At 41.1% G+C, this 25220-nt stretch overlaps 1 protein-coding gene across 4 annotated transcripts in view; it reads left to right on the top strand.

Moving 5' to 3' along the window:
* Positions 1 to 24694, top strand: part of ankrd6b (ankyrin repeat domain 6b) — a 235520-nt gene extending 210826 nt beyond the window's left edge. For all 4 annotated transcript variants that reach the window (XM_060856969.1, XM_060856964.1, XM_060856975.1 and 1 more), the window contains 6 exons: positions 3590 to 3718; positions 4985 to 5173; positions 11872 to 12024; positions 13292 to 13405; positions 21383 to 21680; positions 23765 to 24694. In XM_060856969.1, coding sequence (XP_060712952.1) covers positions 3590 to 3718; positions 4985 to 5173; positions 11872 to 12024; positions 13292 to 13405; positions 21383 to 21680; positions 23765 to 24333 — 1452 coding nt within the window. In that variant the 3' untranslated portion in view covers positions 24334 to 24694. The remainder of the gene's footprint in view (positions 1 to 3589; positions 3719 to 4984; positions 5174 to 11871; positions 12025 to 13291; positions 13406 to 21382; positions 21681 to 23764) is intronic.
* The last annotated feature ends 526 nt before the right edge of the window (positions 24695 to 25220 follow it).

Consider the following 25220-nt stretch of genomic DNA (forward strand, 5'->3'; position numbering starts at 1 on the left):
ACCAAGATCCCTCTGCTCATCCACACTACCAAGTAGCCTACCATTAGCCCAGTAATCCATCATCTTGTTATTCCTACCAAAGTGAACGACTTCGCACTTAGCTACATTGAATTCCATTTGCCACATTTCCGCCCAGCTCTGCAACTTATCTATATCCCGCTGTAACCTACCACTTCCTTCCTCACTATCCACTATGTTGTGCTGTTCGAATGTGTCACTCAATAAATTTGTATTGAGTTTAATAGCACTGCAGTGCATGACTTAAACAAAGATTGAAATGTTGAGAATTTGATGATTGGATTTGGTAATACTCACTCCGTTCTATATCTATCTCACTTGTTCCACTCCTACCCCTCATAATGTATGTCCTCCAGTTGCTTCTGCCTCCAAAAGACCAGACAATAGACAATAGGTGCAGGAGTAGGCTATTCTGCCCTTCAAGCCTACACCACCATTCAGTATGATCATGGCTGATCATCAAAGGAACAGCTCAGAGGGACATTTCATCCTTGGGCCATTTCTTACATTGCCCAAATCCTGTCTTTTAGAAACATGTATTCATAAGCATGGGTTCCAATTTTATTTGCATGTTAACAGCATCGAGTTCTATTAGGTTCCTACTACCCTTGTTTCCACATCCACCACTTTGTGTCTGACTTAATTTTCCAATGTCAAGTCATAATGGAGCTGGACTTTCTCCAATGTCATGTCAGCAATTCTAAATCTATAATGCTCAAATTCTGACAGAAACCATTATCCTGAGTCCCTGTTTACAAATAGCGAGCAAGAGGTCAAGATGTTGAATTCAGTTTAATTCTGAGCTCAACTTCAAACTTCACATTCCTGCCTCCATGAGGACCACCTATTTGTCAAACTGTAATTCTTCTTCCTCTTCCTGCAGATAAAATCCTTATTCCTGACTTCATTACAGCATGGGTGGCATGGTGGCTCAGTAGTTAGCACTGCTGCCTCACAGTTGCCAAGGGCCCAGGTTCAATTCTAACCTTAGGTGACTGTCTGTGTGGAGTTTGCACATTCTCCCCATGTATGTGTGGTTTGTTCCGGGATTGTCCCACATCACAAAGATGTGCAGGTTAGGTGAATTGGCCATGTGAAATTCCCTGTAGTGTTAGGTGCATTAGTCAGGGGTAAATGGAGGGGGTTGGGTTACTCTTCAGAGGATCGGTGTGGACTTGTTGAGCTGAGTGGCCTGTTTCCATACTGTAGGGAATTTAATCATTACCTTTTGCCTCTACCTTTCTAATAGCATCCTCATTGTAAATCATTCCAAAGCTCTGCTAACCTGCATCCCATCAGTTGAGTGGCTTGATGCTCTTCTAACCCTTTCTTGATCCATTTGCTGCCTAACCTAAAGCATACAGAATTCAAAGCCTGCATCCATAAGTCCTTTCATGTCCTGGTGCTCCTTTTACATCTTTATTTGAAGTTTTGCAACACTATGTACCAGTTCATTCCTTTTTTTTCCCCAAATATTGTTTCCATTCCTTCGTCACAGAGCATACAGTCATCTTGGGCTCACACATTGTAATGCTTTGTATAAGCTGCTGCATCTTCCTCCTAGATTCCCCTCCTTCAAAAGCCAATAGTAACATATATCAATATGAAATATGTGTAACAGAACTGAATAGAATACAAAGTACCAAAGACTTCAAGGAAGCATTATTAAATAAAATATCACACTTAGGGAGACACCAGGCTAAAAGCTTGGTCAAAATGTAGCTTTTAAGGAATGTCTTAAAAGATATTCTAGATGTTGGGGTTCAGGTAACTTTAAGAGGTTACTACTAAAATGCAGGAAAAATCAGGGAAATCTCAAGATGCCAGAATTAGTAAAACACAGATATCCTGGGAGAGTTGTAGAGTTGGAATAGGTTCCTGAGATCATGGAAAGACCATGGAAAGTTTGAACCAAGAAGAGAATGTTAAAATCTGGTCTTGCTTGACCAGAAGCTAATATAGACCAGTGAATAAAGGGGTGAACAAAACTTGCTGTCAGTTAAGAAAATGCAGCAGAATTTTGAATAACCTCAAGTTTATGGAGGATAGAATGAGGAAGATCAGTCAGAGTTGTGTTGGAATAGTCAAATATGGAGTTAGCAGGCACCAAGGAGGGTTTGGCATGGGTGAGCTCAGATAGGGGTGAAGTTGAGTGATATTACAGAGATGAGGGTGGGAGCTAATGATTGTGAAAATGTGAGGTCTAAAGTTTATCCTGTGTCAAATGAGACACGAAGATTGCGAACAGACTGGTCTAATCACAGACTATCGCCAGGGAGAGGAAGTACTGAGGGAGCTGTGTTTAATGCTGGGTGGAAAAATAAATTCTTCAGCCTCCAAAATTTTAATTGGAGCAAATTTCTCCTTGTCTATTACTGAATATTGGATAGGCCATCAGGTAATTTAACAACAGTGGGGGAGTCAAGAGATAATGGTGAGATAAATCTGGGAGGCACCAGCATACATGTGAAATGGATGTGCTTTTGGATGGTGTGGCTGAGCAGGAACATTCAAATGAAAAATAAGAAGGCACCAAGGTTAGATTTTTGGAAAAAAATGGAGGAGAAATCATTCAAGTGATGCTTTGGGTACAATTGGATAGAAAATAACAGACTCCAAGTGCAAGTGATTTCACCCAGGTGGACACAGTGGTGAGGTGTGGAGGAGGATGGTGTGGTCAGCCATATCAAAGACTGCAGACTGGTCAGGAAGGATGACAATGGAAATTTTATCTTTGTAACGCCCACATAGCTGTCATTTGTCCCTTGGATTAGAGCTGTTTCAGAATGTGGCAGGGGATGAAACCTGAATGAAGGGATTCAGATGTGGAATTCAGGAAAGATGCAAATAGATTGAGCAGGTGCGACAACATGTTCAAAGATGTCAGAGAGAAAAGGGAATTGGAGCTGGGAAAGCAGGCTTCAAGGAAGTTTGGGTCAAAGGCCTTCCAAAATACTGACTGGTTTGATCACACCTACTCCCATCATTGATAGCTTTCCTTTTTGTTGCTCAATATCTAGTTTTACTATGTGAAGTGCTTTGGGTCTTTTTGGGTGGCTCGGTGGTTAGCACTGCTGCCTCACAGCACCAGGAACCCTGGTTCAATTCCTACCTCAGACAACTGTCTGTGTGGAGGTTGCACATTCTCCCCATGTCTGTGTGGGTTTCCTCTGGGTGCTCCGGTTTCCTTCCAAAGATGTGCAGGTTAGGTGAATTGGCCATGCTAAATTGCCTGTAGTGTTAGGTGCATTCGTCAGGGGGGAATGGGTCTGGGTGAGTTGCTCTTCGGAGAGTGGGTGTGGACTTGTTGGACCAAATGGCTTGTTTCCACACTGTAGGGAATCTAATCTCATCTATTTCATTGTATGTAAAGTTATTAAAATAGTCATCAAGGATGTGTATTTCCTGTTCTGTGGTATAGTCATTTGAGGACATAATTTTCCATTTCCCCTCTCAAAGGCTACTTGCCAAACTTCTTCTTTTATCTAAGAGACAATTAAACCTTTCATCAGATAGTAAAATCTGGAGTTCTCAGTGCTTTAGTCACTTAGTAGTTTCTGTTATGTAACAGGGAAGTGTCTCAGTGGATGATGGCCACAGCAGTGAGCAAGGACATCAGAAGAAAAAAAATGGGGATGATTTAATCAGAGTAGCTACACCAGAACAGAAGAAAAAGTGGGAGAGAAAGAAAAAACAGAAGGTAAAGATAATTTTAGCTCTTATTTTATCATTATTTGAAAAAAGCAAGATAATTTGAGCAAGGGGTTGTAAAATAACTGGATTATATAAATACAGTATTACTAATGAGTCTGGTAAATCCCTCATGCATTTATGTTCAATTTCATTGATATTCATATGTATAAAAAAAAGTTGCTTTCTATGTTTATTCTCCTGGTCACGTTTGTTGCAGATAAAATCAGTAAGTTTGTGTCAATCAAAATAAAGCACTCAAAATTCCTGCTGGATAATATCTTCACTCTAAAAATGATTTGCATCCTTCTTTAGCAATCAGCATTTTAAAAATCATGATTTTCTTTAGTGTTTCAATTGGCAGTCTAATTTACACTTTAAAAAGTTACTGCAAAGAATCTTGTATAGTGTTTGAAGAAAATCAGAGAATCATTCTCAATTTCACAACCAGCGTTTATTTTTCAGTGGGCATCACTAAAGCAGGTTATTTGATCAATGTTTTATTTTTATTTGTGGGATCTTATTGTGCATAAATTGGCTTCTGCTTTCTATGCATTATGAGAGGCACTGCACTTCAAAAGCACTCAGTGAGCTGTTGAAGAGCTTTGATTCATCTTTGAGTCATGAAATGTGCAAGCTGCCTTTATATTTACAACAATAATAATGTGTGAGGCAGCTCAAGTCATCTGGCTCATCCTTCCATGGCAGGTATAGGAGCCTGGTGATAATGGGCAACCCATAGGTTGAGTTTTGATCCCACATGGTAAGAAATAAATCTGGTAATAAGTATTGAAGCCCAGATGTATGACAATTCATTGTTAAACAGAAGCCAAGTCATTCATTCAAGTCCATTTCTCATCCTTTCCTTGTCTGATTGGAGTCTTATATTCCTTGGCTGATTCCTGATGCTCTAGGACAATCACAAATGGGATATACATACTGCTTTCACATCACTGCATTCCACTGCCTTGTGAATGGCTCCATCTTTACTTCACCTCTCACCTATTCAGAAGTGCATTACAATTATGAATCACTCTGTGTGAAGGAGCAATTCTTCACAACATTGCCAAGCATTTCTTTTCCTAGTTAGAACTTTGTTCTTTTTAAGTTTGCAGATGGTGGTTCTTCAGAGTGTAGCAGACGTTTGAGGACAAGTGAACTGTACTTTAAAACACCAAGCAATGAGTTTTATTGCTTAAATAATATGTTGTTCCATGGTTTAATTTGTACCAGAAGCTAATTAATGCAAACTTACTGAACGTCTACTTTCCCACAGAGTTCCGCTCTTTCTGATCCCCCTCCACTGACAGACCAGCAGCCTCAACAAGACAATGCAAATATCAGGAAAAGGAAAAGCAAACATTGCTGCTGTTCCCCAAGTCCACAGCAAGCCGTTCTCCCTCATAATTTCCGTGCCTACCAGCTCTATACATTATACAGAAACAAGGATGGCAAAATCATGCAGGTAAAGGCACAATACTACATTGCTTGATTGTTTCCCACTTTATCACGCGCATAAATTGGAATATAATCCATGGAGCATTGACTGCATTATGCTTCTATACTCAAGGAAAAAAACATAAATTTGTAGACCTAAACTTAGGCAGTTTATTTCAATTATCGCAATGTCAAAATTAGTCTTTGGTCTAAAAATCAGTCCCTGATATCAATTGTATTCTTACATCATCTCCAGTTTTTACTTTGTTATTAATTATTCAGGTTGATGTTGAATGTACATTCATCCGTTGTTTTCTTTAAATAAATGCAGCCTTTCTTATCCTAATGGCTTATTGCTGTGTAACATGATACATTCCAAAGGTATTGGAGATTATTGTGTCTATGATGCTCCCTCTTTTATGGGGTTCATCAATTATGTCATATAAGCTGGACTTCAGAGTGGGGCACTACAAATCCTAACATCTGATGACCATTTATTTCCAATTGAACTGTTTGATATCACTGGTAAACTTCAGATTGCTTGTTACTTACTTCAATGAGTAATTCCTAACTGTGGCCAGATGCTAGTCTCTCAATAGAAAGCAACTACCAGGTCAGGATAGCCTGCCACCTCTGTACTAATGTGATGGGGTGCTCAATCAGATGATAACTATTGTCAGCCAAGGAGGCTGGGTTCCAATCTGTGTGCCTGTCAAAAAGATATCTTCAACAGTAGATGTGCAGTTAATTATTTCCATTGTCTATATCTAAAGACATGGGATATTGAAGAACTACTGCAACCCAACAAAAATCCAGTTGAGGCATGCACAGCTTAGAGAGCTGGTACAAGAGAAGATACAAAATCTTTGAATGAGGTCACGTAAAGTAAAGCTTTTATAATGAAGTTGGTTGTTAATATAGAACTGTGTTTAATGATGTCCCTTAAAGATTCATGAATTAATTTAAAATGTTGCAGGAAAAGCTAACTTGTACCTTGTTCCACTGTCCTCTTGTCTTCTTGCGGATTCTGCTATGGTCTTGTTTTCCTGCCAGACTTCTGTCTACTTCTGTTTATCCTATTGCTGTTACTCCAGTACTGCACAAGATTGTAGCCCCCTCATACAGGTTGTTGAGGTGGTTGGTTGACTGTCTAACTTTATTAATTCATTCATGGCTGTTTAAAGGTGGTGGCCTTCTTGAACCACTGTAGTCCATTTGCTGTGTAGAGGTAGTTAGTGCTGTTAAGGCAGGATTTCCAGTATGCTTACTGAGCAAAACTGAAGGAATAGTGATATATTTCCAAGTCAGGATTGTGTGTATCTTGGAGGGGAATGTGCTGTGATGCGTTCCAATTTATCTGCTGTCCTTGTCCTTGTAGGTATTAGTTGTTCTGGGTTTGGAAAGTGCTGACTAATGAGCCTTAGTGAATTTCTGCAATGCATTTTGTAATGGTACAAACTGCTGCTACTATGCATCCATTGTAGAGTGAACACTCTGCTGCTTTGGTATTAATTGAGACTCCCCAAGCCTGGTCTCTCGGCTAACATGGTAAAAACAATGGCTGCAGATGCTGGAAACCAGATTCTGGATTAGTGGTGCTGGAAGAGCACAGCAGTTCAGGCAGCATCCAAGGAGCAAACATACCAAACCTGGACCAGTGGGCTATGTTTTGAACGGAGAGTGTGTACTCTGTATCAGCAAGGACAGCAGTGTGTGAACTTCCTAGCAGCTTGATTTGAAGACTTTTAAACATGATGGGTCAAACACCTAGCTGATTAAACAAAGAACAAAGAAAATTTACAGCCCAGGAACAGGCCCTTCAGCCCTCCAAGCCTGAGCCAATCCAAATGTACTGTCTAAACCTGTCGGTCAATTGCTAAGCATTTCTATCGCTCTGCTCCCCATCTACTCATGCATCTGTCCAGACGCATCTTAAATGAATCTATCGTGCCTGCCTCTACCACCTCTGCTGGCAACACGTTCCAAACACCCACCACTCTCTGTGTGAAGAACTTGCCACGTGTATCCCCCTTAAACTTGCCACCTCTCACCTTGAAAGCATGACCTCTCGTTATTGAATCCTTCACCCTGGGAAAAAGCTTGTCTCTATCCACCCTGTCGATACCCTTCATGATTTTGTAAACCTCAATCAGGTCCCCCCTCAATCTCCTTTTCTCTAGCGAAAATAAACCTAACTTACTCAACCTCTCTTCATAGCTAGCACCTTCCATACCAGGCAACATCCTCGTAAACCTTCTCTGCACTCTCTTCAAAGCGTCCACATCCTTTTGCTAATGTGGCTAACAGAACTGTACACCGTATTCTAAATGTGGCCAAACCAATGTCTTGTACAATTGTAACATGACTTGCCAGCTCTTATACTCAATACCCCATCCAATGAAGGCAAGCATACTACATGCCTTCTTGACCACTCTATCCACCTGTGCAGCAACCTTCAGAGTACAATGGACCTGCACTCCCAGATCTCTCTGCCAATCAACCTTTCCCAAAGCTCTTCCATTCATTGTATAATTCGCTCGAGAATTAGACTTGCCTAAATGCATCACCTCACATTTGTCTGGATTGAAAGCCATCTGCCACCTTTCTGCTCAACTCTACAGTCTGTCTATAACCTCCTGTATTCTCTGCCAGTCCCTTATGCTTTCTGCTACTCCACCAATCTTTGTGTCATCTGCAAACTTGCTGATCATACCAACAGTACCCTCTTCTAGGTAATTTATGTATATTACAAACAACAGTGGCCCCAACACTGACCCTGTGGAACACCACTGGTCACCTTTCTTCATTTCGAGAAATTCCCTTCAACTACTACTCTCTGTCTCCTGTTGCTCAACCAGTTCTTTACCCACCTAGCTAGAACACCCTGCACACCATGTGACTTCACTTTCTCCATTAGTCTACAATGCGAACCTTATCAAATGCCTTACTAAAGTCCATGTATATGACATTAAAAAAATAAAGTTGTTCACAAAACTTTTTCTTAGAGTGTAATGACAATACTTATTTCAAAATAATATGTGATCTAACTTACTCATCATCAATAACTTGAGGCTGGCTTTGATTTATTTTTTTGTCATGTTGTATTTGATAAATAAACCTTACTAATACATACATTATTAATATACATCGCTGCAATTATAATCTAAACTAATAAGTTGTGAAACTTGAAAAGGTTCAGAAAAGATTTACATGGATGTTGCCAGGGTTGGAGGATTTGAGCTATAGGGAGAGGCTGAATAGGCTGGGGCTATTTTCCCTGGAGCGTCAGAGACTGAGGAGTAACCTTAAAGACGTTTATAAAATCATCAGGGATATGGATAAGGCGAGCAGTCAAGGTATTTTCCCCAGGGTAAGGGAGTCCAGAAATAGAGGGAATAGGTTTAAAGTGAGAGGAGGAAGCAGCAACTTTTTCACACAGAGGGTGGTGCAGGTAGGGAAGAGCTGCGAGAGGAGGTAATGGAGGCTGGTACAATGACAACAATTAATAGGCATCTGGATGGGTAAACGAATAGGAAGTGTTTTGAGGGATATGCGTCAAATGCTGTCAAATGGGACTAGATTAATTTAGAATATCTGGTCAGCATGAATAAGTTGGATTGAATGGTCTACTTCCATGCTGTACATCTCTATGACTGTATAACATCCTATGGTTTTATTGGAATGGTGGAGGTTAGATGGGTTTCAGATCGGTATCACACGTTGGTGCAACATCGAGGGCCGAAGGGCCTGTGCTGCGCTGTATTGTTCTATGGTGGAGTTTGGGCCTAAATATTCAGAAAGAAAAAGTAAGGTAAGTTGAACAAGATGCAGTCAAAATGATAGGCTTCTAAAATCCAAGAGAATGTCTTTAGTGAAAGAAATAGACATACTGCACAAATGTCGTAGGGGAATGGATATTGCTGGCATACTGCTATGGCTGAAATGGGATAAGGCTGAGCTATGCTGTGCCTTCTATGTGAACTAGCACAACTAGGTGAAGAGTGGGTCGGTAGACAAGACTAAATAGGCCTTGGGGTTTTAATGAATTGAATCTTGTATCGGGTAGAGTTCAGGAGATTGGCAGTAAGGTATTGGAAGATAAATGCGAGGTGCTCTGGAATTCAGCTGTTTTGTCCCTTTTTGAACCAGGGCTGCCAGTGTAACCCAAACTCGGAGTCAGTGAGTAGTTTGTTGCTGAGCAGGTGTGTTTGTTAGAACCATTGATGTCCCTCCATCACTTTACAGATGATCAAGAATAGACTAATGGGACAGTAAGTGTCCAGATTAGATTTGTCCTGTGTTTTGTATTCAGGACATACCTGTGTAATTTTCCACATTGTCAGTAGATATCACTGTTACAGCTATACTGGAACAGCTTGGCTAGGAGAGTGGCAAGTTCTGGAGCACAAGTCACTAAGACTATTGCCAGAATGTTGTCAAGGGCCGTAGCCGTATTGCAGTATCCAGTGTGTCTAACCATTTCTTGATATCATGTGGAGTGAGCTGAAAATGTGTTGCTGGAAAAGCGCAGCAGGTCAGGCAGCATCCAAGGACCTCACTTTCTCCTCGAAGATCATGTGGAGTGAGTCAACTTGGTTGAAAACAGGCATCTGTGACACCAGAGAACTTTGAAAGAGGCCGAGATGGATCATCCATTCGGCACTTCTGGCTAAGGATTCCTGCGAATCCTTCAGTCTTATCTTTTGATGTGTTGGGCTCTTCTATGTTTGAGGATGGGGATACTCCAGAAGAGCCACCTCCTTCAGTGAATTGTTGAATTGTCCACCACCATTCACGACTGGATATGGCTGGACTGCAGATCTGAGATCTAATCCATTGGTTGTGGGATAGGTTAGATTACATTAGATTTGATTAAGATCAAATTAGTTTAGATTAGCTGTTTGACACACAATTGTCCTGTTTGGGAGCTTCACTGGGTTGACACCTCATTTGATGATGACAGAATTTTGGGAAAGCAAATCTTAGCAGGACTTCTATACTTAATGGTAAGATCCTAGGGAGTGTTGCTGAACAAAGAGACCTTGGAGTGCAGGTTCATAACTCCTTGAAAGTTGTGTCGCAGGTAGATATGATAGTGAAGGCGGCATTTAGTATGCTTTCCTTTATTGGTCAGAGTATTGAGTACAGGAGTTAGGAGGTCATGTTGTGGCTGTACAGGACATTGGTTAGGCTACTGTTGGAATATTGCGTGCAATTCTGGTCTCCTTCCTATTGGAAAGATGTTGTGAAACTTGAAAGGGTTCAGAAAAGATTTACAAAGATGTTGCCAGGGTTGGAGGATCTGAGCTACAGAGAGAGGCTGAACAGGCTGGGGCTGTTTTCCCTGGAGCGTCGGAGGCTGAGGGGTGACCTTATAGAGGTTTATAAAATTATGAGGGTCATGGATAGGATAAATAGACAAAGCCTTTTACCTGGAGTCGGGAAGTCCAGAACTAGAGGGCATAGGTTTAGGGTGAGAGGGGAAAGATATAAAAGAGACCTAAGGGGCAACTTTTTCACGCAGAGGGTGGTATGTATATGGAATGAGCTGCCAGAGGAAGTGGTGGAGGCTGGTATAATTGCAACATTTAAGAGGCATTTGGATGGGCATATGAATAGGAAGGGTTTGAAGGGATATGGGCCGGGTGCTGGCAGGTGGGACTAGATTGGGTTGGGATATCTGGTCGGCATGGACGAGTTGGACCGAAGGGTCTGTTTCCATGACTCTATGACTCTAAATGTCCAAATTGGATGTAACGGTGGTATGGATCAATAATTGAGTTACATGGAAGAAAGATGGTTGATAATTTGATGATTTAAGCAGAGTTCATGGGATATTCTGTTGAAAATGCTTCTACGTGTGAATACATTTGAGTTGGAAGATTTTTGATTTTGAAGAAATGCTTTTGTTAAAGTTTATCTTAGTTGAACATTATACAAGAATGTGAGAAATAAGAGCAGGAGTAGACAATACAACACTATGAATCCTCTCTGCCATTCATAGGGATTATGTTTGATCTACTTCAGTGCCATTCTCCCCCATATCCCCATATTTTTTGACATTTTTAATAAGTAGAAATCTCTCCATCTTGAACATATTCAATGGTTTAGCCACCACAGCCAAAGAAATCTCCTGGGGCAAAGAAATCCAGGGATTTACCACCTGCCAAAGGAAGAAATTCCTTTTCTTCTCAGCTTTAACTGCTTTACCCTTTTATTCTGAGACTGTTAGCTGATTTAGGACCTCCCCGGCACAGGAAACACCCTTCCTGTATTTGCCATGTTAGTCCCTGTAAGAATTTTGTATGTCTGATTGAGATAACCACTCATTCTTCTCATTTTCAGAGACTATTTGCCCAATTTATTTAATTTTTCCTCATAGGATAATCCCTCCATCCCAGAAAATTATTTGGTGACCCTTTGTTGTACCCCTTTTATGGCAAGGGTAAGTAATTAGAAATGGCATACAATACTCCTGGTCCTGCAAAGACACTTTTAATTATCATGTGTTATGTTACATCTGTGGAGCAGGTGTGACTTGAACCCTGGCCTTCTGGCTCAAAGGTACTGCCATTGTGCCACAAGAATCCAAACAAGGCTGTGTATATAATTGCAGTAAGAGTTCTTCACTCCTGTGATTAAATACTCATGTAATGAAGAGTGCCTTAATTGCTTGCTGACTAGCATCAGTCTTTCAGTAGATGACTTTTTTTTCCCTTTGTTCAGGCCCCAATAAATGGTTGCCGTTGTGAGCCCCTCATCAATAAACTTGAGAACCGTCTTGAAGCCACAAAGGAGGAAATAAAAGCTGAACTTGAGATTGTGCAAGGAAAGTTGAATGCAAAACTTGGAGAACTGGAAGGAAGAAATAAGCATGAGGTAAAAGCGCAATATTTCCTGACCCTGTGGTCCATCGATAGTTTGTAAACCTGCTAATTTAAAGTGTTTTTAGTCAACATAGTTTTAGTTGGATGTTTTAAATAATGAGGTTCACACATGTTTAAAGTGGGGGTTTCAAGGCCCTGGCAGAATGATTAATTAATTATTCAGTTGGCTCCAACTTCAAATTAACAACTGCTGCTTGGACACTCAACGGTGAGAACACAAGGAATTGGCATTCCTGACTGTGTCAGGGAATGTATTACTGTCTGACTTATTTTCTGTATAAATTCACATACATCTCATGTGAGGTGTTTTCTTAATGTAAAAGTGAAGAAAGATATTGAGATACAATGCTTTGGAGAGGGTGCAGATGAGGTTTACCAAGATGCTGCTTGGATCAGAGGGTATGAGCTATAAGGAGCCTGACGGAAAACTTGATAGAAGTCTGCAAAAATAAGAGATGCATAGATAGGGTTGAAAGTCAGAATCTTTTTCCTGGCAGTGGTTTGACCTGAATGGCCACAGTCACCATTTGGCCTGTTGCACATTTATACTTAACCAAATAAATAACTTTATCATCCCATTCTAAGCTAACATTTCTCTCTAGCAGCACTAAATGAATATCAACACTACCTGAACAAATGAACGTGTACTGTGTCAGCTACTTCTCAATTTGTGGGCACCCCCGAGTCAGAATGTTCAAGTCCCACTTGAGTGTTTTGAGGACAAAAGTCTAGGCTGACAATTCAGTACAGTAATGAGGCAGTGCTGCACTTTTGGAAATGCCATCTTTCAGATGAGATGTTAAACCCAGGCTCCATCTACTGCCTGAGATGAATGTAAAAGATTCAATGCCATTATCCTTAAAGTGCTGCAAATGAGTTATCCCTGGTGCCATATCCAACATATTGAAACATGTCATCTGGTCATTATCATATTACTATTGTCATATTACCTACCTTACAGCAATGATTACTGTAAGGTGGTTGGGAAACTTCCTGAGATAGTGAAAAACACTGTAACAATGTATTTCTTTCTTTGTTTTTGTTTTAAATGAGGTGGCTAGTTGTTTAATATTTTCAAAATATTTTCTATTCTGCTCTTTGAAGTGTATTTATTTACACTGAAAGGAACAGTGAGATCTGGCACCATGTTTTTCTATGGTATGGTATTCCTGAAAAATAAAGAGGTATTAGCATTGAGTAAATTGTATACGATTTACAAGAATTTAACTCAACACAAATGTTTTCCTGTTAAAACTCAGCTCAGAGTCCTAGATAAGCTAACATATGAGCGGATCTCTGCTGAGCGGACAGAATGCCTCCATCGTATTGACCAGCGTGCAGTACTTGAGAGACTGGAAGGAGAGAAACGCCAGGTAAAACCCCGTCTCTTTCCTGATGACAAAATCAAAAAATTCCTTTTCTTTTGCTTTTGCTTTATTTGGTGTAAGAATTCTGGGGAATCATGACCTTGCATTTCCTTGTTAATGAGTGGGATCAAGAGCTCAAATTTTGGGGTCATGAACTCTGAGGTAGCAAAGGTTGCTGGGGAGCTCTGACCAAGTTGTAACAGCTGTATAACCCTAACATTCCTCTCTGAGGGGTCATGGCAATTTTCAAGCCTTGAGTTGAGGTCATGGAGGGAAAAGTTTAGGAAGCAGTAGACAACACTTAGAGTTCCCATGAGATGTAACATAATGTTAATTTTACTCAAGCATATCTTTATTCCTCCTTGGGATATGCTATGTGGCTGAAAGGTGATTTGATGAGAAATTATAGTTGAGGCCTTTATTGGCCCTGAAAATGTTGCAGGGAAACATTTGGTCAAAAAGTAAACCTTAGCAGAAATCCAGCTGAGTGCAAAAAACAAGTAACCTGCTACTGTGAGATGTACAGGTAAAATCTAGATCAGCAGATACAGGCTGGAGCAAGCAAGAGCACCTTGAATTCTAAGCAAGATAGCTGGTGCCAAAGCCATTGTTCTTTCCTTGTTTCAGCTAGGCACTGGTACTGATACATCAGCATGTAGATAAGGCTCAGAGAATACACAAACAGATAACATCAGAAATTAAGCAACTCTGACCTGCTTTGGTGGTACAGATTTGTGTGTTAGACCTTTGAAACTGGATTATTCAATCAATAGCAATATGAGGGTTGTAAAGTAAATCAGGCTCCATAGACTGTGTGTAGCAAGAGAATGAGAAAGTAAAGGCATTTCCCATTGCATTCACTGATACAATGGTATCTAGGGCACAACCAAGGCCCAGTTATGTAAAAATTGTGCTCCTACCTGAGGGTGAAGGAATTAAAAAGGAAATTCCAACAGTAATTTTCTTACTTGGGATGCAAACTGCTAGCAATGCCAAGGTTTGTTGCCATCCCAAGTTGTCCTTTGGACTGAATGGCTTGCTGGGCCATTGCAGACCACAGTTAGAGTCGCCCACATTATTAAGTCTGAGGTGACATGTAAGGACATTAGTGACATTAGGACATGAGATTTTTGCGGCAATTGACAATAGTTTCATGTTCACCATACTGATACTGGTTTTCAATTCCAGATTTTATTACTTGAATTTAGATTCCACCAGCTACAGTGGTTGGATTTGAACCTTTGTATCCAGAGCATTAGCATGGGTCTCTGGATATTAGTCGAGTAATATTGTACATGATGGCCTTGTGGTATTATTGCTGGACTATTAATCTAGAGAGGAGAAAGTGAGGACTGCTGATGCTGGAGACCAGAGTTAAAAAAATGTGGTGCTGGAAAAACACAGCAGGCCAGGCAGCATCCGAGGAGCAGGAGAATCGACATTTCGGGCATAAACCCTTCTTCCTGAAGAAGGGCTTATGCCCGAAACGTCAATTCTCCTGCTCCTCGGATGCTGTCTGGCCTGCTGTGTTTTTCCAGCACCACATTTTTCAACTATTAATCTAAAGACCCAGATAATGTTCTGTGCACCTGGTTTGAGTCCAGCCATGACAGATGTTAGAATTTGAATTCAGTAATAAACTGGAAGTAAGAATCCAGTGATAACAATGAAACCATGGAGAAACCCATCTGAATCACTAATGTCCTTTAGGGAAGGAAACTGCCATCCTTACCTGGTCTGATATAAATATGTCTCCAACCCACAGCATTATGGTTGACTCGTACCTGCCCTATCAGCATTAAATGCTGACCTAGTTAGTGACACCCTCATCCCATGAATAAATAAGAATACTAGGTCACCTCATCCATAAATTGTGCAATTTATATGCAACTTGTACATTAACAAGGTACAATCGATGGTTAGATTGTGGCTCATGGCTGAGATGACCTACACTGGGAGTTTAAAATTTCAGCTCAGTAATTTGGAGGAAATGTAGAGTAGAGTAGTTTTTATTTGTCATTTCTACCATGTACAACTGATACAATAAAAACAAGACAGTATTCCTCCAGGACTGAGGGTGCTACATGGACAGCACAAACTACCCAATCGTACACAGTATAATATTTCATTGCAGTTAGGGGGAAGAACATCTGCCCTCATTAACAACAAAGTACTTAGGAGTAGGACCAGGCCATTAGACTGTCTGAGCCAGCTTCACCATTCCATAAGGTCATGGCTGATCTGTTTTAGATTAGATTAGATTAGATTTTAGATTAGATTTACAGTGTGGAAACAGGCCCTTCGGCCCAACAAGTCCACACTGACCCGCCGAAGCGAAACCCACCCATACCCCTACATTTACCCCTTACCTAACACTATGGGCAATTTAGCATGGCCAATTCACCTGACCCGCACATCTTTGGACTGTGGGAGGAAACCGGAGCACCCGGAGGAAACCCACGCTGACACGGGGAGAACGTGCAAACTCCACACAGCCAGTCGCCTGAGTCGGGAATTGAACCCGGGTCTCAGGCGCTGTGAGGCAGCAGTGCTAACCACTGTGCCACCGTGCCGCCCACAAAAAGAGGTGAGTGACGCACCGTAGTATTCCTAGTCTCTGACCTGCTCGTGTTGCCACTGTGTTAAGGTAGCAAGTTCAGTTGAGTTTGTGGTCAATAATCTGGTTGTAGCCTTCAATTCATTTTCCTGTCTGATTGAGAGGCCTTCAAGCCAATCACAGTATCTAACAAGATTTAACCCCTGACCTATGGGTATTCTTCATAGCTCCCCCCATGTGAAGTATATTAGCTGCTGTCTATCAAAGTCTGTAGCATCTAACTGATGCTATGAGCAGTGTAGTGAGCACTAATAAATGTGCAGTCAATTCCAGTTTGTTGCACTTATGGTGTGGCAACATAGAACATAGAAAAATACAGCGCAGTACAGGCCCTTCGGCCCTCGATGTTGCGCCGATCCAAGCCCACCTAACCTACACTAGCCCACTTTTCTCCATATGCCTATCCAATGCCCGTTTAAATGCCCATAAAGAGGGAGAGTCCACCACTGTTACTGGCAGGGCATTCCATGAACTCACGACTCGCTGAGTAAAGAAAACTTGTATGAGTTTTATAACTAGCCACCATGAATATCTGCTTACATAAGTGTCAGAAAACCCGCCCATGTTGCACCATCCACCTGTCATGGCAGCAGAGCACACAGAAAAATCCACTGCCCATTTCAGTACCAATAAGCCCAAGGTAATATAGCACACTCAGACACCACTGGGCTCCCTGGCTCTCTGATGCAGTGCGGAGATGATACCAGAGTCCATTTAAGAACAGAACAAGCAGGCATGATTGGAAACACATTGTAAATAATGTATTTTCATAAACTAGTCACTTTGTCTTATTAGGTCCAGAGTTCTGTTTGCTTGAAGATGTTTGCTCAAAGGGGCAGAATTCCTTGTGTGTTTCCTGTGTGGAGCTCTGTCTCTGACTGTTGATTTTCTGTGACACTGTGGAAGCAGAGTGGTATGTGAACTCTGGTGAAAGAGCATCTCACATTTGGTTTTGTTCTCCTTTTTGTGTTTTCTGTGAAAGTCTCTCATTTTCCCTCTTACTCTTATCAGCATTTACAGACATAGAGATACACAGCACAGAAACAGACCCCTTCGGTCCAACTTGTCCATGCTGACCAGGGAGATATTAAGGAAAGAAATCAATCCGAGACTAGTACAGTTGGGTAAAAGAGTAAATCAAACAGACAAGGCAGGCAGGAACAAAGTAGAGAACAAGGTAGGAGAGATAAATTTAACTGTATTTATTTTAATGCAAGAAGTCTAACAGGTAAGGCAGGTGAACTCAGAGCATGGTTAGAAACATGGGACTGGGATATCATAGCAATTACAGAGATGTGGCTCAGGAATGGACAGGACTGGTAGCTTAATGTTCCAGGGCATAGATGCGATAGAAAGGAACAAAAGAGGGGCAAGAGAGGAGGGGGGAGTGTTTTTGAAAAGTGATAACATTATGGCTGTACTTAAGGAGGATATTCCTGGGAATAGGGGTAGAATTTGGGTGGAACTAAGAAATTAAAAAGGGACGATCACCTTATTGGAACTGTACTATAACCTCCCCAATAGTCAGTGGGAAATTGAGAAAAAAAGTTTGTAAGGAGATCTCAGTTATCTGTAAGAATAATAGGGTGGTTATGGTAGGAGATTTTAACTTTCCAAACATAATGTTAAGGGCTTGAATGGAGTGGAATTTGTTAAGTGTGTACAAGCAACTTTTCTGATTCAGTATGTGGATGTACCTACTAGAAAAGGTGCAATACGTGACCTCCTCTTCGGAAATAATGCAGGGCCAGTGACTGAAGTGTCAGTGAGAGAGCACTTTGGAGCCAGTGACCATAATTCAATTAGTTTTAAAATAGTGATGGAAAAGAATAAACCAGATCTAAAAGTTAAATTTCAAAATTGGAGGAAAGCCAATTTTGACAGCATTAGGCAAGAACTTTCAAAAGTTGATTGGGGGCAGATGTTCACAGCTAAAGGGACGGCTCGAAAATGGGATGTTTTCCCATTTGTGAGATAACGAGAGTTCAGACAGTGTGTTCCCATTCGGGTGAAGGGCAAGGCTGGTAGGTGTAGGGAATGCTGGATGATTAGAGAAATTGAAATTTTGGTCAGGAATTAAAAGGAAGTATATGGCAGGTATAGATGGCAGAAATTGAGTGATTCCCTAGAGGAGTGTAAAAGCAGTATGAGTATACTTAAGAGGGAAATCAGGAGGGCAAAAAGGGGATATGAGATAGTTTTGGCAAATTGGGTTGAGGAGAATCCAGAGAAACTCTACAAATACATTAAGTCAAAAGGGTAACTAGGGGGACAGAATAGGGTCCCTTAAAGACCAGCAAAGCCACCTATGTGTGGAACCACAGGAGATGGGGGAGATACTAAACAAGTATTTTGCACCTGTGTTTACTGTGGACATGGAAAATAGAGAACATGGGAAATAAATAGTGACATGTTGAAAAATATCCCCAGGACTATTCAGGTGTATCCTAGAATTCTGTGGAAAGCTGGGGAAGGGTTTGCTGGTCCCCTTGCCGAGATATTTGTATCATCAATAGCCATAGGTGAGATGCCGGAAGACTGGAGGTTATCTAACATGGTGCCATTATTGAAGAAAGGTGGTAAGGAAAAGCCAGGGAACTATAGACTGGTGAGCCTGACATTGGTGGTGGGCAACTTGTTGGAAACAATTCTGAGGGACAGGATTTACATCTGTTTGGAAAGCCAAGGACTGATTAGAAATAGTCAACATGGCTTTGTGCTTGGGAAATTGTGCCTCACGAGCTTGGTTGAATTTTTTTGAAGAAGTAACAATGAGGATTGATGTGGGCCAAGCAGTGGACGTGATCTGTCTGGACTTCAGTAAGGTCCCACATGGTAGACTGGTTAGCAAGGTTAGATCACACAGAATAGAGGGAGAACTAGTCATATGGATGCAGAGGTGGCTCGATGGTAGAAGACAGAGTGTGGTGCTGGAGGGTTGTTTTTCAGACTGGAGGCCTGTGATCAGCAGTGTGCCATAAGAATTGGTGCTGGGTCCACTGCTTTTCGTCATTTATATAAATAACTTGGATGTGAACATAGTTGGTATGGTTAGTAAGTTTGCAGATGGCACCAGAATTGGAGGTGTAGTGGGCAGAGAAGAAGGTGACCTCAGAATATAATGGGATCTTGATCAGATGGGCCTATGAGCCAATGACTGGCAGAGGAAGTTTAATTTAAATAAATGTGAGGTGCTGCATTTTGGAAAGGCAAATCAGGGCAAGATTTACACACTTAATGTTAAGGTCCTGGGAAGTGCTGCTGAGCAAAGAGATATTAGAGTGTAGGTTCATAGTTCCTTGAAAATGGAGTCACGGGTTGACAGGATAGTGGAGAAGCTGTTTGTTATGGTTGCCTTTATTGGTCAGTGCATTGAGTATCTGAGCTGGGAGGCCATGTTGTAGCTGTACAAGACATTGTTTAGGCCACTATTGGAATACTGCATGCAATTCTGGTCTCCCTGCAATAGGAATGATGTTGTGAAACTTGAAAGGATTGAGAAGAGATTTACAAGGATGTTGCCAGGGTTGGAGGATTTGAGCTACAGGGAGAGGCTGAATAGGCTGGGGCTGTTTTATCTGGACCATCCGAGGCTGAGGGGTGACCTTCTAGAAGTTATAAAATCATGAGGGGCATGGATAGAGTCAGTAGACAAGATCTGTCCTCGGAGTGGGAGAGTCCAAAACTAGAGAGCATAGCTTTATGGTGAGGGCAGAAAGAATTAAAAAGGATCTAAGGGGCAACTTTTTCACACAGAGGGTGGTACGTATATGGAATGAGCTGCCAGAGGAAGTGGTGAAGGCTGGTACAATGACAACATTTAAAAGGCATCTGGATCGGTATATGAATATGAAGGATTCAGGGATATATGGGCAAAATGCTTGCAGATGGGACAAGATTTGTTTAGGATACCCTGGTCAGCATGGATGAGTTGGACTGAAGGGTCTGTTTCTGTGCTGTATACAGTATCTCTATGACTCTAAAAGATTCCAATAATCCAAAAAATTTGACTTCTCCCCTTCACCAGCACCTCAGCCACGCATTCATCTGCTCTATCCTTCTATTCCTACCCTCACTAGCTGATGGTACCAAGAGTAATCTGGATATGAATACCCTCTAGGACCTACTTGTTAAATTCCTGCCTAACTTCCTATATTCTCTCCTCAGGCTCTCGTCTTTTTCTCTTCCTATGTCATTAGTTCCAAAGTGTACAAGTGCCTCCTGCTGGTATCTCTCCCACTTGAGAAAATTCTGCTTCCTCTCTGAGATATCCTGATCCTGGCACCAGGGAGGCAACACACCATTCTAATATCTCACTGTCAGCCGCAGAACTGTCTGTCTGTGCCTCTCACTAGAGAGTCCCCTTCCAATCAATTGCTTGGAACCTGGCATTTACTCTCATTTCAATAGAGCCAACCTGGCTGTCTGTTCTACATTCCCCTGACAGTCCATCACCCCATACATTTTCCGAAACAGAATGCATGTTTGACATGAAGATAGCCACAGGAGACACCTGCAGTACTTGCCTCCCCCACCCCCCCCCAACCTTTCCTGGAGGTCACTCGCCTGCCCACTGTATCTTCAGTTTATCTCCTTCCCTGCAACTGCCATCCACTTCCTAGCCCCTGTGAATTCCTCATTGCCTCTAACTGCCAGTCCATCCAATCCATGCAATACGATAGGATTCACAGTCAAACACACTTCCTGCAGACATAATCATCAGTAACATGAAACTCTCCCTAATCCCCCATATCCAACATGAAGAGCATATCGCTCTACTAAAGGCCACCTTTGCACCTTTCATTTGAGAAGGCTGATATTTACCTTGTCCATTTGTTTTACTATTTTGGATTATCTTGTCAAATCTTCCTTCCTTCTTCCTTGTTTGAGAGATAATAGTGTTATTGCCTCGAGCCTGCCTTCATTCCAGGAAACCCAAGTTGCATTTACTTTTTCAGTGTTTTATATCCACTTAAACCTATTCACTGTTCTAGCATTATCCCGAATAGTTGTCTTCCTGTTCTACCACATTGACACGGTGACCATTTAGGGATATTTTCATTCATTATTCTTACTCCATGTTAAAATCATTATATTAAAACATAAAGCACGAAAACTACGCTGACCGTGATTATTGCGGTCAAACATTGGGGTTGGTAAATTCTTGAGGGTTGCTGCTTGCCTCTATAACCTTCGCAGAAAAGCTGAGGAAATGGTTGTGGAAGGGTTTTCGTTTTCATTAAAACTATGCATTGAAACTGATGGTTATCCATAATTTGTTACTTAGTTTCTGTGATGTGCTCTTTCTTCAATTGAAAAACAGATCTCAAATTTGGTCTGCTTAATTGTTCCCATCTTCTTTGCAGTCTTCAATGATGGATGATATGAAATCTTGGTGTATGTCAAAGCTCCAAAATCTTGAGCTCAAGTTATCAGGAGAACTGCGATCAAAATCTGCAACACCCTCCAGTGAAAATGTGCCAGAAAGTCTAGGTCCTGATACCATTCTAAGCAACAGAGACCACGGAACTGTCCAGACATATCCTATTACACAGCAAGCAGGAGAACAATTACAACAGCCTTATAGTCTGTTAGATGAATCAGAAGGTGCCAAAGTCCAATCCCCAGATGAGGTATTAGGCAGACAACAGGATATTCCGCAAGGTATGGAGTTACATCTTGCAAAACTTCATTTCAGAAGCAGATTAAACAAATCTTCATCCTTTACTGATAAAATGAGGATTGTAAGTAAAATCATGGAGTGATGCAGCTTGGCACAATTATTACAAATGTGCAGGTGAGGTGAATTGGCCATGCTAAATTGCTGATATGTGTTCAGGGATATGCAGGTTGGGTGGGAAATGCATGGTTACAGGGATATGGTAGGGAAGTGGGTCTGGGTGGGATGCTGTTCGGAGGATTGATATGGACTCAATGGGATGAATGGCCTGCTCCCACACTGTAATGATTCTACAAAGTCTATGAATTCCGCCTTTAGTAATTGGAAGCAATCATTGAATATCTGAATTAATTGTTTCCTTCTCTTCTAAAATTTGGTTGTAACGGCCACTTAGTTGTGATTTGTGGACAAATATCAGGCTTTTGTTGAAAAGAAAATGTTCTCAGAAGTGATAACTTTGATAGTTCCTTTTGGACCATCTGATAGATTCATCAAATCATTCAGAGTAAATATTTCAAATGGTTGTTAAAATAGGCCATCATAGTGTTATCAAACTATAGAGTCATAGAGAGGTACAGCATGGAAATAGACCCTTTGGTCCAACCCGTCCATACCGACCAGATATCCCAACCCAATCTAGTCCCACCTTCCAGCACCTGGCCCATATCCCTCCAAACCCTTCCTATTCATATACCCATCCAAATGCCTCTTAAATGTTGCAATTGTACCAGCCTCCACCACTTCCTCTGGCAGCTCATTCCATAACACGTACTACCCCGTGAAAATGTTGCCCCGTAGGTCTCTTTTATATCTTTCCCCTTTCACCCTAAACCTATGCCGTCTAGTTCTGGACTCCCCAACCCCAGGGAAAAGACTTTGCCTATTTACCCTATCCATGCCCCTCATAATTTTGTAAACCTCTATAAGGTCACCCCTCAGCCTCTGACGCTCCAGGGAAAACAGCCCCAGCCTGTATATCCTGGTCTTTTACAATTCAATCGTAAAGGCAGATGATCTTTATATGATGCAATCATATCTCAATGGATGAAACTGGAGGACTGGATAATGACTAGAATGTGCCATTGTTGGAATTGTTCTTTGAACAGTGAGGAATGGGAGCATATAGCAGGAACTATAAAGTTTCAAAACCGGTCCAGGAGTTCCAGCAGAGGTATTGCTTGGTATAGAGTGGGTGGATGTTTCTTTTCAGCAGTCGGATCCTGTCAAATATTCATCTGAACTCACAGGAACACAATAATTTACGTAATTGGAGATTGTGCCCACCTTCCAGCATGTAGAATATTGGAGCAATGCTCTGTAGTCATGACATGATTAAAGATATAAGTCTCTTATTTGTTCCCAATCTGGGAAACTCTGAATCATGTGACTCCTGTGTCTGAATGAATCATAGACCAGTATGTGTGTCTGCTTCCTTCTAGGGTATTTACTGCTAACCATTTAAGAACTGTTTCTGTCAGAATTTTAATTGGGACTCACAATCACCTCCTACTTCCATCCCATACTTTCCCTGCAACTAACATCTGGAAGGAGGCATTGCAGCTGAGAAAAGGGTTTCCTTTCTCTTATTTCCAAAAGGGTGAAGAAATTACAGAAACAACTTCCATCCCAAATTTTTCCTCCTCTGCTGTCATGATGCCTGACTCCACTCTCCAAAGCACCAGGAATCCTTGAGGATTCCTTGTAATTCTGTTTCACATCAAAGCGATCAAACTCTTCTGCATTGGGTTTAAAGAAATATGGAAAGACAAGCTGAGCTGTTATGAAAAGGGAATAGATTTTGTTTAGTGCAAGGGTGACATTTCCTCTCTGGTGCGTACTTACTTCTTAGTTTCGGAGAACTCTCAGTTTAGAGAGACACGTCAAGTAGATTATGATAGGAAACACCTCTCAAATGAGGAGCAAAAACATATTCTTGTTTTCTCCATATATTCATTAAATTGTGTAGAATGATAATAATCAATTTCTGTAAGAGATGCCTTATTTAGATTAGTAAAATACACTTTATGAAAGAACATGCTTATCATTTGTAATATTGTGGTTTCTGCAGGAGCTACACAATTGGTATTGACTACTTCTAATTCCTCCTCAACCACTGCCCAAGCAACTTCTCTTCCAGCTGTTCGACCAAAGGAAAGGGCGGTTTGTTCTGCTCCCCCTTCTAAAACACCCCAAGACTTATCATCCGTGGAGCAGCCTTTGCCAAAATCTGGTCATGTTAAGTTTCAGACTTCTAGTGAAACATCAGTTGTGAAAACGGACCAAGCAGTGAGTGTTCATCCAGTTCGGGGACACAATCAAAGCAAAAGCACCCAGACGAAAAAATCTCTCAGTGGAAGACATCGACAACAACAGAGCAGTACGCTGCTTTCCACTGGACAATGCATGGAACAACCTCGCACAGTAGTTAAGGAGAGCATGCCTGTGCTTGAAATCACACAATATTTTTTTGAGGCAGTTTCCACACAGATGGAAAAGTGGTATGAGAGGAAGATTGAGGAAGCAAGATGTCAAGCTGATCAGAAGGCCCATCAAGATAAAGTCGCTTTGCTGGAGCAGATTAAAAGCTTAGAAGAAGAATTACAGAAACTTAGGACTAAAATGCAGAAAGATAGCTAGCAATTCCAGTGAAAGACACTCCTTCCTATCAAGGAACATATCACCTATGGCAATAATAACTGACACAATATTCTTAGCCAGAGAGTAGCACATAAAAATTAACATAACAAGTATATGTGGGCTTCCACTGTACAGGAGACTTGTATTTTTAAAATTGCATAATGTTGTTTTACATTTGTTGGTCTCAAGCTACAGATTCAACCTTTCGACACTCTATTTTAGGTCCTCCCTGTAACATTAAAAAATAGGTTATACTTTATGTTTGTCAAAACTAAGCATGAAATAAATTCACTGATAGACCCTTACAGCTCTGTATAGCACAAGTTAGTAAATTATTACTTTTGGAAAGTGTTGCAAACAAATATATTTCTAATTACATTCCTTTTACATTGTGCAACATTTAATCTGCCATGGTACATTGTGTATGTCAGCGTTAGTGCTATTCACAGGTTTAATATGGGCTCAGAGAATTTTAAGAAAATGCACATGACAAATATTATAATTTGAAAATGAAGAGAATTACATTTAATATTTTGTATTTGAATACACATAAATTAGAAGTTGTTTAAAATTGATTGACTGAAATGCACAAGGTAATCACTGGCATATGGTTACTGCTGTTAGATTCTGGCAAGTCCATCGCACACTGTGACAAACAGAATACAATGAGGTGAATTTAAAGTGGATGTAATCACGGATATGTGACCAGGAATTTCTGTGGAGATTTCTGCTTCACGTGACTCATGTGCAGGTGAATCAACCAAGTTGAGAACCAACCAGAAGAGGATTTTTCATTCCACAAATTCCACTGTGTGGTGGGGGTGGGGGATAATGGTTGAGATTTGATAACATTATAGTTTTTCTGTTTTCCAGCCTTTACAATGTAT

Source organism: Hemiscyllium ocellatum, chromosome 3, assembly GCF_020745735.1.
Source record: "Hemiscyllium ocellatum isolate sHemOce1 chromosome 3, sHemOce1.pat.X.cur, whole genome shotgun sequence".
In the NCBI taxonomy this organism is placed as follows: domain Eukaryota; kingdom Metazoa; phylum Chordata; class Chondrichthyes; order Orectolobiformes; family Hemiscylliidae; genus Hemiscyllium; species Hemiscyllium ocellatum.